Source organism: Rhinoraja longicauda, chromosome 3 (assembly GCF_053455715.1).
Source record: "Rhinoraja longicauda isolate Sanriku21f chromosome 3, sRhiLon1.1, whole genome shotgun sequence".
In the NCBI taxonomy this organism is placed as follows: Eukaryota; Metazoa; Chordata; class Chondrichthyes; order Rajiformes; family Arhynchobatidae; genus Rhinoraja; species Rhinoraja longicauda.
Window position 1 is genome coordinate 94,213,802 of NC_135955.1, and position 13,260 is coordinate 94,227,061.

At 49.8% G+C, this 13,260-nt stretch overlaps 1 protein-coding gene across 1 annotated transcript in view; it reads left to right on the forward strand.

Moving 5' to 3' along the window:
* The first annotated feature begins 11,220 nt into the window (after positions 1-11,220).
* The window catches only part of LOC144592273 (protein WWC2-like), a 92,412-nt gene continuing 90,372 nt past the window's right edge, over positions 11,221-13,260 (forward strand). The window contains exon 1 of the mRNA XM_078396802.1: positions 11,221-11,351. Coding sequence (XP_078252928.1) covers positions 11,221-11,351 — 131 coding nt within the window. The remainder of the gene's footprint in view (positions 11,352-13,260) is intronic.

A 13,260-nucleotide genomic window follows, 5' to 3' on the forward strand; every position in this document is an offset into this window, starting at 1 on the left:
ACAGTGTCCGGGCCTACAGTGTCGGGGCCTACAGGGTCGGGGCCTACAGTGTGCAGGCCTACAGAGTACGGGCCTACAGTGTCGGGGCCTACAGTGTCCGGGCCTACAGTGTCGGGGCCTACAGTGTCCGGGCCTACAGTGTCCGGGCCTACAGCGCCCCCCGGGCCTAATAAGGGACAAGGGCGGTCCAGTACGGGACAAACCAATTTAGCCCAAAATACCGGATGTCCTCGCTAATACCGGATAGTTGGCAACTCTATCAACAAGGCATAGAGGCGGACAGGAATCTGTGGGAAGGCACAATATAGCTTCACTGGGCTAGGCAGTCTTGAAAGAGAAATGGCAGTGAACTCAACGAGCCTGAATAGAGTGGATGCGGAGGGGATGTTTCCACTAGTGGGAGAGTCTAGGATCGGAGGGCACAGCCTTGGAATAAAAAGACGTACCTTTAGGAAGGAGATGAGGAGGAATTTCTTTAGTCAGAGGGCGGTGAATCTATGAGACGCACATCAGCAGAATATTTAGTTTAGAGATACAGTGCGGAAACAGACCCTATCGGCCCACCGGGACCGCGCCGACCAGCGATCCCCGCACACCAACACTATCCTACATCCACTAGGGACAATTTTTACATTTACCAAGCCAATTAACCTACAAACCTGCACGTCTTTGGAGTGTGGGAGGAAACCGAAGATCTCGGAGAAAACCCACGCAGGTCACGGGGAGAACGTACAAACTCCGTACAGACAGCGCCCGTAGTCGGGATGGAACCCGGGTCTCCGGCGCTGCATTCGCTGTAAGGCAGCAACTCTACCGCTGCGCCACTGTGTTAGCGATTAGTTAGCAATCTTGTTGTGCAAGCCCCCTTGAGCAACAGTGACCACAATATGGTGGAATTCTGCATAAAGGATGGGGAGTGACACGGTTAATTCAGAGACCCGGGTCCTGAACTTGAATGAAGGAGACTTTGAAGGTATGAGATGGGAATTTGGCTAGGATAGGCTGGCAAATGATACTTAAAGGGTTGACGGTGGAGATGCAATGGCAAAGATTTAAAGACCGCACGGGTGAACTCCAGAAATTGTTCATCCCTGTCTGGCGAAAAAATAAAACCGGGAAGGCGGCTCAACTGTGGCCAACGAGGGAAATTAGGGATAGTGTTAAATCCACGGACGAGGCAGATAAATTGGCCAGTGGAAGTAGCAAACCGGAGGACTGGGAGAAATATAGGACTCAACAGAGGAGGACAAAGGGGTTAATTAAGAGGTCAAGGGACTCAACGGGGTCAAGCAGCATCCAGGAGAGCATTCATAGGTGACGCTTCGGGTCGGGAAACTTGAGTTTAGTTTAGTTTAGTTTAGTTTAGATTAGAGATACAGCGCGGAAACAGGCCCTTCCGCGCACTGTGCCCCTGCCGACCAGTGATCCCCGCACACTAACACTATCCTACACACACTGGGGACAATTTACAATTATTACCCAAACCAATTAACCTACATACCTGTGCGTCTTTGGAGTGTGGGAGGAAACCGAAGATCTCGGAGAAAAACCCACGCGGGTCACGGGGAGAACGTACAAACTCCGTACAGACAGCGCCCGTAGTCGGGATTGAACCCATTTCTCTGGCACTGCATTTCCTGTAAGGCAGCAACTCTACCAATCTTCCACCATGCCACCCCGTAATATATATATATATATATATATATATATATATATATATATATATATATATATATATATATACAAGACTTCCAATAAATAGTTTGTGGAGACAGCACCTATGAGAGGGAGAGGACTAAAGCGAAAAGCAGAAAAGAACAAGAAACAGTCACAGAGCCACACAGCACGGAAACAGGCCCTTCAGCCCAACTTGCCCATTCCAACCAACATGTTCCATCTACACTAGTCCACCTGCCTACATTTGGCCCATATCCCTCTAAACCTAAGATACACACATACTGTCATGCTGGAGTAACTCAGCGGGTCAGGCAGCATCTCTGGAGAAAAGGAATAGTTGACATTTCGGGTCAAAAATAACAGTATAACAGTATAACAGTATAACAGAGCTTTATTTGTCGTTCGGTACCGAAGTACCGAACGAAACTACATAGCAGTCATAGAAAAAAAAAAGAACACAAGACACATGACCCCAACACAAACGTCCATCACAGTGACTCCAAACACCCCCTCACTGTGATGGAGGCAACAAAACTTCCCCTCTCTTCCCCACGCCCACGGACAGATAGCTCGTCCCCGACCGACCCGCACAGTCCCCGCACCGGGCGCTGAAACGTCTCGCGGCCGAACCGGGCGATGAAAGGCCCGCGACCAAGCCTTGCGCAGCTAAGTCCCGCAGCCGAGCCGCACCAGCGGTGAAAAGTCCCGCAGCCGAGTTGCACCGGACGGTGTTAAATCCCGCAGCCGAGTTGCACCGGACGGTGTTAAGCCCCGCAGCCGAGTTGCACCGGACGGTGTTAAGCCCCGCAGCCGAGCCGCACCGGACGGTGTTAAGCCCCGCAGCCGAGTTGCACCGGACGGTGTTAAGCCCCGCAGCCGAGCTGCACCGGGCGAAGTAAGTCCAGCGGCCAGCCGCACCGGGATGTAAAGTCCAGCGGCCAGCCGCACCGGGATGTAAAGTCCAGCGGCCGAGCTGCACCGGGGGATGTTAGGCCCCGCAGCCGAGCTGCACCCCGCGCCGTGAGGAAGAGAAAAGTTCCCCACACCCACCCACACCCACCCCCACCCCCCACACACCACCACCCCCTCCCACACATACACAACCAAAAAAAATATATAAAAATCATCCCAACACCGACACTCAACAAAAAAAGACGGACAGACTGCTAGTCAGCCGCTGCCGTTAGGCGCCGCCACATGAGAGTGAAACCAGTCTGAAGGGTCTCGACCTGAAATGCCACCTATTCTTTTTCTCCAGAGATGCTGCCTGATCCACTGAGTTACTCCAGCATTGTGTGTCTATCTTCGGTTTAAACCAGCATCTGCAGTTCAATAGACAATAGACAATAGACAATAGGTGCGGGAGTAGGCTATTGGGCCCTTCGAGCCAGCACCGCCATTCAATGTGATCATGGCTGATCATTCTCAATCAGTACCCCGTTCCTGCCTTCTCCCCATACCCCCTGACTCCGCTATCCTTAAGAGCTCTATCTAGTTCTCTCTTGAATGTATTCAGAGAATTCCACAGATTCACAACTCTCTGACTGAAAAAGTTTTTCCTTATCTCCATTCTAAATGGCCTACCACTTATTCTTAAACTGTGGCCCCTTGTTCTGGACTCCCCCAACTTCGGGAACATGTTTCCTGCCTCTAACGTGTCTAACGTGAATGGTAGAGTAGATTTGATGGGCCGAATGGCCTAATTCTGCTCCTATCACTTATGACCTTATGAACAAGACAGCACTTGTGGAAGAGAGAGCTGCAAAGTGAGAAGCAGAAAAGAACAACGAGGTTGAAGATGTTTTTACGTTGTACTGGGTTTCACTTTTATGATTATGTATTTTGTGGCTACGGTACAATTTAAAGTCGGTTTTATAAAGGATTGTAAAGTTACGAGGCCACTTGAGACTCACAAACATGTCAGCTGTCAACCTCTTAACATATTTCCCTTTCAATGTACTTTTCAAAGGAAAGGGAATACTGGGTCACCGAGGGTTGATCACGTTTCAGTGTTGAGGCAAAGTCACGATGAACCAGATTCTTTTCAGGCTGCTTTCTACGCGTCTGTCTTACACGGGCAATCAATTTCTCACGCGGGCACCAGGCTGACTTGTTGGAATGATGAAAAGCTGCCTCGCATTAGCAACGCCTACCAGACCCATGTTCCCTGTTCTCCGAGCCCCCCGGAAGCATGCAGGTACAGCAGGCAGTGAAGAAAGCCAATGGAATGTTGGCCTTCATAACAAGAGGAGTTGAGTATAGGAGCAAAGAGGTCCTTCTGCAGTTGTAACAGGGCCCTAGTGAGACCGCACCTGGAGTACTGTGTGCAGTTTTGGTCTCCAAATTTGAGGAAGGATATTCTTGCTATTGAGGGCGTGCAGCGTAGGTTTACTAGGTTAATTCCCGGAATGGCGGGACTGTCATATGTTGAAAGACTGGAGCGACTAGGCTTGTATACACTGGAATTTAGAAGGATGAGAGGGGATCTTATCGAAACGTATAAGATTATTAAGGGGTTGGACACGTTAGAGGCAGGAAACATGTTCCCAATGTTGGGGGAGTCCAGAACAAGGAGCCACAGTTTACGAATAAGGGGTAGGTCATTTAGAACTGAGATGAGGAAAAACTTTTTCAGTCAGAGAGTTGTGAATCTGTGGAATTCTCTGCCTCAGAAGGCAGTGGAGGCCAAATCTCTGAATGCATTCAAGAGAGAGCTAGATAGAGCTCTTAAGGATAGCGGAGTCAGGGGGTATGGGGAGAAGGCAGGAACGGGGTACTGAATGAGAATGATCAGCCATGATCACATTGAATGGCGGTGCTGGCTCGAAAGGCCGAATGGCCTCATCCTGCACCTATTATCTATTGTCAATTGTCATCCGCTGATCACCACCCTGGCCTCACTCTCACCTCACCCCTGCCATCGGGAAGAAGGCACAGGAGCCTGAAAACTAACGTCCAGGTTCAGGGGCAGCACATTGACCGGTTGCATCACGGCCTGCTCCGGCACCTTGAACGTTCAGGAGCGGAAAACACGGCAAAAAGGTTGTGGACATTGCCCGGTCCGTCACGGGCTCTGACCTCCCCACCATCGAACGGATTTACCGGAGTCGCTGCCTCAAAATGGCAGCCGTCATCATCAGAGACCCACACCACCCTGGCCATGCTGTCATCTCACCCCTGCCATCGGGAAGAAGGACAATAGACAATAGGTGCAGGAGGAGGCCATTCGGCCCTTCGTGCCAGCACCGCCATTCATTGTGATCATGGCTGATCATCCACAATCAGTACCCCGTTCCTGCCTTCTCCCCATACCCCCTGACTCTGCTATCCTTAAGAGCTCTATCTAGCTCTCTCTTGAATTCATTCAGAGAATTGGCCTCCACTGCCTTCTGAGGCAGTGTAGGCCTGGACACTGTAGGCCCAGACAGTGTAGGCCTGGACACTCCGCCATTCAATCATGGCTGATCTATCTCTCCCTCCTAACCTCATTCTCCTGCCTTCTCCCCATAACCCCTGACACCTGCACTAATCAAGAATCTATCTATCTCTGCCTAAAATCTATCCACTGACTTGGCCTCCACAGCCGTCTGTGGCGACGAATTCCTACAGATTCACCGCCCTCTGACAAGAAATTCCTCCTCATCTCCTTCCTAAAAGAACGTCCTTTCATTCTGAGGTTGTGCCCTCTAGTCCTTGACTCTCCCACTAATAAAAACATCCTCTCCACTTCAACTCAATCCAGGCCTTTCACTATTCTGTACGTTTCAATGAGGTCCCCCCTCATGTTTTCTAAACTCCAGCGAGTACAGGCCCAGTGCCGACAAACGCTCATCATAGGTTAACCCACTCATTCCTGGGATCGTTCTTGTAAACCTCCTCTGGACCCTCTCCAGAGCCAGCACATCCTTCCTCAGATATGGGGCCCAAAACTGTCCACGATATTCCAAATGTGGCCTGACCAGCGCCTTATACAGCCTCAGCATTACATCCCTGTTTTTGTGTAAAATCCCTCTCGAAATAAATGCGAGTGATATTTTAGTGATTATTTTCTCCCGCGGTGCTTGGCAGCCGAGCGCAGTTGCTGAAATTGTGAGGAAGGTGGAACGGCTGAGAGTGTTCTGAGGATCTTGCCAATTTGTAATCTAATTCCTCAGTGCATTCACACACATTGCCTCTCAAATTCTCTTCAACGACTTGTTTGCCCGGAGAGAGATGATGAGTGTTTTAGTTCAGAAGGGTAGTGTCATAGAGTCACAGAGTGATACAGCGTGGAAACAGGCCTTTCGGCCCAACTCGCCCACACCGGCCAACAATGTCCCAGCTACACTAGTCCCACCCACCTGCGCTTGGTCCATAACTCCCCCAAACCTGTCCTATCTATGCACCTGTCTAACTGTTTCTTAAACGTTGGGATAGTCTCAGCCTCAACTACCTCCTCTGGCAGCTCATTCAATACACCCACCACCCTCTGTGTGAATAAGTTACCCCTCAGATTCCTATTTAAATCTTTTCTCCTTCATCTTGAACCTATGTCCTCTGGTCTTCAATTCCCCTACTCCGGGCAATAGACTCTGTGCGTCTACCCGGTCTATTCTTCTAATGATTTTATACACTTCTATAAGATCTCCCTTCATCCTCCTACGCTTCAAGGAATAGAGACCCAGCCTACTCAACCTCTCCCTGAAGCTCACACCTTCTAGTCCTGGCAACATCCTCGTAAATCTTCTCTGAACCCTTTCAAGCTTGCCAACATCTTTCCTACAACATGGATGAGGGGGGACTTCATTGAAACTTACCGAATAATAAAAGGCCTGGATGTGGAGAGGATGTTTCCACTAGTGGAGAGTCTAGGACCAGAGGGCACAGCCTCAGAATAACAGGTTGTATCTTTAGGAAGGAAACGAGGAGGAATTTCTTTAGCCAGAAGGTGGTGAATCTGTGGGATTCTTTGCCACAGACGGCTGTGGAGGCCGTCAATGGATATTTTTAATGGGGAGATAGATAGATTCTTGATTAGTGCGGGTGTCAGGGGTTATGGGGAGAAGGCAGGAGAATGGGGTTGGGAGGGAGAGATAGATCAGCCGTGATATTGTTTTGTTGAAAAAACGCGTTGTAAAATGATTTCACATTGGCAATATTTCTGCAGAACAAGATATTTAGCTTGGTGGAGTTTAGTTTAGTTTTGAGTTACAGCATGGAAACAGGCCTTTCAGCCCACCAGGTCCGAACCGACCAGCGATCCCCACACATTAATACTATCCTGGAATCTGACCATAAACGTGACCATAAACAATTAACCGACAATTAACCTAACCTAACCTCATCGGGTGGAAATGTCCAACACTACAGGGCATAGCTGAAAGGCGAGGGGAGGGTTTAACAGAGGTGTATGGGGCAAGTTTTTTTACACAGTTTAGTTTAGTTGCCACTAGTCCCATCTAAACTAGTCCCACTTGCCCGCGTTTGGTCCATATCCCTCCAAACCTGTCCTATCCATGTACCTATCCAAATGTTTCCCAAATGTTGTGATAGTCCCTGCCTAAACTACCTCCTTGGTTTTAGATTTTAGATTTAGATTTAGAGATACAGCGCAGAAACAGGCCTTTCGGCCCACCGGGTCCGCGCCGCCCAGCGATCCCCGCACACTAACACTATCCTACACCCACTAGGGACAATTTTTACATTTGCCCAGCCAATTAACCTATATACCATATAACCATATAACCATATAACAACTACAGCACGGAAACAGGCCCGCCCGGCCCTACCAGTCCACGCCGACCACTCTCCCTGACCTAGTCTCATCTACCTGCACTCAGACCATAACCCTCTAATCCCCTCTTATCCATATACTTATCCAATTTACTCTTAAATAATAAAATCGAGCCTGCCTCCACCACTTCCACCGGAAGCCCATTCCATACCTGCACATCTTTGGAGTGTGGGAGGAAACCGAAGATCTCGGAGAAAACCCACGCAGGTCACGGGGAGAACATACAAACTCCGTACAGACAGCGCCCGTAGTCGGGATCGAACCCGGGTCTCCGTCGCTGCAAACGCTGTAAGGCAGCAACTCTACCGCTGCACCACCGTGCCGCCCAAACTAAACTAAACTAAACTTGGTGTTATAGTAGTAATGGGCCTGTTACATCCATTACTCATTGATAATGGTGTTGCACGGTGGCGCAGCGGTAGAGTTGCTGCCTCACAGCGCCAGAGACCCGGGTTCCATCCCGACTACGGGCGCTGTCTGTACGGAGTTTGTACGTTCTCCCCGTGACCTGCGTGGATTTTCTCCGGGTGCTCCGGTTTCCTCCCACGCTCCAAAGCCGTGCAGGTTTGTAGGTTAATTGGCTTCGGTTAAATTGTATGTTGTCCCGAGTGTGTGTAGGATAGTGTTAGTGTATGGGGATCGCTGGACAGTTTTAGAACTCAGTAGGCCGACGGGCCTGTTTTCACACTGTATCTCTAAAAATATATAACATATAGGAAACAAAACATCTACAAAACTAATAAATACAATATAATGCAGCATAACTCGAGATAGTTTAGGTGTATCTCAGTAATGTTTGAAATCCCTTTAACTTGTGTGCTCGTTTGGCTGATCAGGTAGGCGGAGGTGAAATAATTCTCAGAGCTGGAACTCTGATCTCACCCTTTGTTATCTCTCAGTATATCCGCTATCCACCTTCCCTGAAGTCCTTAAGATGGAATTGTGAATTTAAACTAAACTGATATTTACCCAGTCGGCAAATCATTCTCACACCACTCAACCTTGCACATATTAAACGACACAAAGTGCTGGAGTAACTCAGCGGGTCAGGCAGCATCTCTGGAGAACATGGATAGGTGACGTTTCACAGAGTGCTGGAGTAACTCAGCGGGTCGGGCAGCATCTCTGGAGAATGAAAAACCAGCATTTGCAGTTCTTTTCTGCACATTTCTAGCTGCCAGAGGAGGTAGTTGAGGCAGGTACTATCGCAACGTTTCAGAAGCATTTGGACAGGTACATGGATTGGACAGGTTTGGAGGGATATGGACCAAACGCAGGCACTAAGTGTTATTCATGTTATTCCCTTCATCACGTATCTGTACACTGTGGATGGTTCGATTGTAATCATGTATTGTCTTTCCGCTGACTGGTTAGCACGCAACAAAAGCTTTTCACTGTACCTCGGTACACGGGACAATAAGCTAAACTCGAACTCAAACTAGTGTAAGGAAGGAACTGCAGATGCTGGTTTTCACTGGAGAGGGACACAAAATGCTGGAGTAACTCAGCGGGACAGGCAGCATCTCTGGAGAGAAGGAATGGGTGACGTTTTAGATCGAGACCCTTCTTCGGACTGAAGGAGAACTCAGTCTGAAGAAAGGTCTCGACCCGAAACATCACCCATTCCTGCTCTCCAGAGATGCTGCCTGTCCCGCTGAAGTCAGGTCGCCAACTTCTTCACTCCCAAACACGGGACAAGGCCGCCATTGGTGGAGCGGGAGAACGTGGCCGCTGGCTGGGCGAGGTCATGTGGGGCACGCGGGGTGGTGACGTCACCCTTTGCCCCTTCTTTGGGAGTGAGGAAGTTGGCGACCCTACTGATACGGGACAAGGGCGGGTCCCGGAATGGCGGGGACTGTCGTATGTTGAAAGACTGGAGCAACTAGGCTTGTATACACTGGAATTTAGAAGGATGAGAGGATCTTATCGAAACGTATAAGATTATTAAGGGGTTGGACACGTTAGAGGCAGAAACATGTTCCCAATGTTGGGGGGGTCCAGAACAAGGGGCCACAGTTTAAGAATAAGGGGTAGGCCATTTAGAACTGAGATGAGGAAAAACCTTTTCAGTCAGAGAGTCGTGAATCTGTGGAATTCTCTGCCTCAGAAGGCAGTGGAGGCCAATTCTCTGAACGCATTCAAGAGAGAGCTAGATAGAGCTCTTAATGATAGCGGAGTCAGGGGGTATGGGGAGAAGGCAGGAACGGGGTACTGATTGAGAATGATCAGCCATGATCACATTGAATGGCGGTGCGTACAGGCTCGAAGGGCCGAATGGCCCTCCTCCTGCACCTATTGTCTATTGTCTATAAACCCAACTTAGCCCCAAAATACGGGATGTCCCCTTGTTAATAACGGGACAGTTGGCGACCCTACGCTGAAGGGGAGGGGAATGGGGTTAGATGGGATAGATCAGCCATGATTGAATGGCGGAGTTGACTTGATGGGCCGAATGGCCTAATTCTGCTCCTATCACTTATGACTCTAATCTGCTGTGCTCGTCTGCAAACCTGCACAAGAGAGATGCCTGCAAGGAAAGGAAAACTCTTCTGGCATTTCGATATGGAATGGAAAATTAAAAAAGTTGTTAAAAGGCACCAGACCTCCAAAAAGTAATTGTTGAAAAAAAAACATTTTTTCTTAAATGTTTTTAAAGTTCAAATCGTTTCTTTGGTTGCAGGAAGGTGGGGGTGGTTGGGCTAGGCGCAGGAACTTGTGGCATTAAGTAATATTGATGGTAAAGGCGAGGAATGTGCATGTAAATTGAGTGTATGTTTAATTCTGCAGCTTGGACTGTGTTGTGAAGATTCTTGAACAGGGTTAAGATGGAGGGACTAAGTTGGCTTGGAAGATGTGGAGGATTGCAGAGGTGCCTTTTGTTTTTTTTAGCAAAACTGGGCTTCTTGTCCCCCCTCTTCCTACCTCCCTTTAAATCTCTCTCTCCCTCTCTCCTCTCTCTCTCCACCTCCCTCTCTCTACTTCCCTCTCTCCGTCCTCTCTTCTTCCCTCTCACTCCCTCTCCTCTCCCTCCCCTCTCTCCTTCCCTCACAATCCCTCTCTCTCCCCTCTCACTCTCTCTCCCCCCCTCTCTATCTTTCTCTCTCCCCCTCTCTCTTCTCCCTCTCTCTCATCCCCCTCTCTCTCTCTCCCCCTCCCCTCTCTCTTCTCCCTCCCTCTCTTCTCTCCTTCCCTCTCTCTCTATCTATCTCCTCCCTCTATCCTTCCCTCCCTTCCCTCTATCTCTCTCCCTCTCTGTTTCTCCTCCCTTCCTCTCTATCTCTCTCACACTCACTCACTCTCCCCCTCCCTCTCTCTCTCCTCCCTCCCTCTCTCACTCTCTCCCCCTCCCTCTCTCTCTCTCTCCCCCTCCCTCCCTCTCTCTCTCCCCCCCTCTCTCTCTCTCCCCCTCCCTCCCTCTCTCTCTCTCTCCCCCTCCCTCCCTCTCTCTCTCCCCCCCTCTCTCTCTCTCTCCCCCCTCCCTCTCTCTCTCTCCCCCTCCCTCCCTCTCTCTCTCCCCCTCCTCTCTCTCTCTCCTCTCTCTCTCTCCCCCTCCCTCCCTCTCACTCTCTCCCCCTCCCTCCCTCTCTCTCTCTCTCTCTCTCTCTCTCTCTCTCACACTCACTCACTCACTCACTCACTCACATCCATCTCCCCCTCCCTCTCCCTCTCTCTCTCACTCTTTCTCTCTCTCCTCCCTCCCTCCCTCTCTCCCTCCCTCCCTCTCTCCTCCCTCCCTGCACCCATGGAGTTGTTCCTGATGATAACACACCATGCATAGGAGAGGCAACAACGGTGAGCTCCCTTTACCGGGTGGCTGGAAGGAGTCGAGGGATTACGATGGCAAAGTGTTCTACATCGACCACAACTCCAAGCAGACCAGCTGGGTGGACCCGCGGGACAGGTAGGTAGGTAGGAGGGAGGGAGGGAGGGAGTGAGGGAGCTCCTGTGGCATGTACCTGCTCCAGTATCTGTGGCTCTGTGCAGCAGGCAGCGCCGCTCAGATACACACACAACAGCCCACAGGCAAAGGCACAGATACAACAGGCACGAAACAAAACTGCTGCCAGTCCCACGTCTCGATAGACAGACAGATACAGAGCAGCACCAGCACCAGCAACAACATCACAGAGAGAGACTTCATTGTAGAAACGAGAGCAGCTGGTTACTGTGGGTTTTTTTCCTGGTACTTTCTCCCCTCTGAGCCAGAGTGTGTGTGTGTGTGTGTGTGTGTGGGTGTGTGTGGCTGTGTGGGTAGGTGTGTGTCTGTGTGAGTGGGTGTGTATGGGTGTAGGTGTGTGTGTGTGTCTGTGTGTGTCTGTGTGTATCAGTGTGTGTGTGGGGGTGTTTGTGGCTGTGTGTGTGGGGGTAGGTGTGTGTGTCAGTGTGTGTGTGGGTGTTTGTGTATGGGTGTGTGTGTGTGTGTGTGTGGGGGTAGGTGTGTGTGTCAGTGTGTGTTTGTGGGTGTTTGTGTATGGGTGTGTGTGTGTGTCTGTGTATAGGTGTGTGTGGGGGTAGGTGTGTGTGTGGGTGTGTGTCTGTGTATCAGTGTGTGTGTGGGGGTGTTTGTGTATGGGTATGTGTGTGTGTGTGGGGGTAGGTGTGTGTGTGTCTGTGTGTGTGGGTGTTTGTGTATGGGTGTGTGTGGCTGTGTATGGGTGTGTGTGTGGGGGTAGGTGTGTGTGTGGGTGTGTGTCTGTGAGTGGCTGTGTGTGGGTGTGTGTGTGTGTGGGGGGGGGGGGTGTGTCTCTGGGTCTCTGCATGGGATGGGATCACAGCAGCGTTAATTCCAGCCATCAGCATGCGAGGAGAATGTGAAGAATTTCTAGCGATTTACCACAATGAGAGGGAATGAGAGAGAGAGAGAGAGAGAGAGAGAGAGAATGTGTCAGAGGATGAGAGAAAACAAGAGAATGAGAGGAAATATGAGAGGGAGAGAGAGTGAGAGAGGGGAGAGAGAGGAGAGAGAAAGCGAATGAGACAGAGGGAGAGAATGGGAAAGAGAAAATGCGAGAATTTTAAGAAAATTAAAGATCTATTTTTTACTTTAAGTATATATAAGAATATAACATGAGAATATGATAGAGCAAAATTAAAATAAATTTAAATATCAATTATATATATATAAATATACTTTTCAAAAGTAAAATATAGATATCTTTAAAATTATACAAATATAATGTTTTGCTGCGTTTGTAGTTGTCGGGAGTATTTGTTGTTTAGGATGTAACTGCAGATATTGGTTTAAACCGAAGATAGACACAGAGTGCCGGAGTAACTCAGCGGGTCAGGCAGCATCTGTGGGGAACATGGATAGGTGACGTTTCACAGAGTGCTGGAGTAACTCAGCGGGTCAGGCAGCATCTGTGGAGAACATGGATAGGTGACGTTTCACAGAGCGCTGGAGTAACTCAGCGAGACAGGCAGCATCTCTGGAGAGAAGGAATGGGAGATGTTTCTGGTCGAGATCCTTCTTCAGGGGTTTTCGATGCTGGGACTGAAGCTTTCCTTCATTGTTGGACAGGGTCCACACTCTCCCTGTGGATAGATGAGGTGAGGCTGGTGCTGGTTTACACAAAGGCTTCCTCCAGGGCACTGCCTGGACAGTGGGACTGAGCACTGAATGAATGGAGGGAGCGCTGTGCTGACTCTACACACAGCTTCCCTGGCCATGGGTTGTCAGGAGTGGTACGGAACGAGCTGCCGGACGAGGTAGTTGAGGCTGGGACTATCCCAACGTTTAGGAAACAGTTAGACAGGTACATGGATAGGACGGGTTTGGAGGGATATGGACCAAGCGCAGGCAGGTGGGA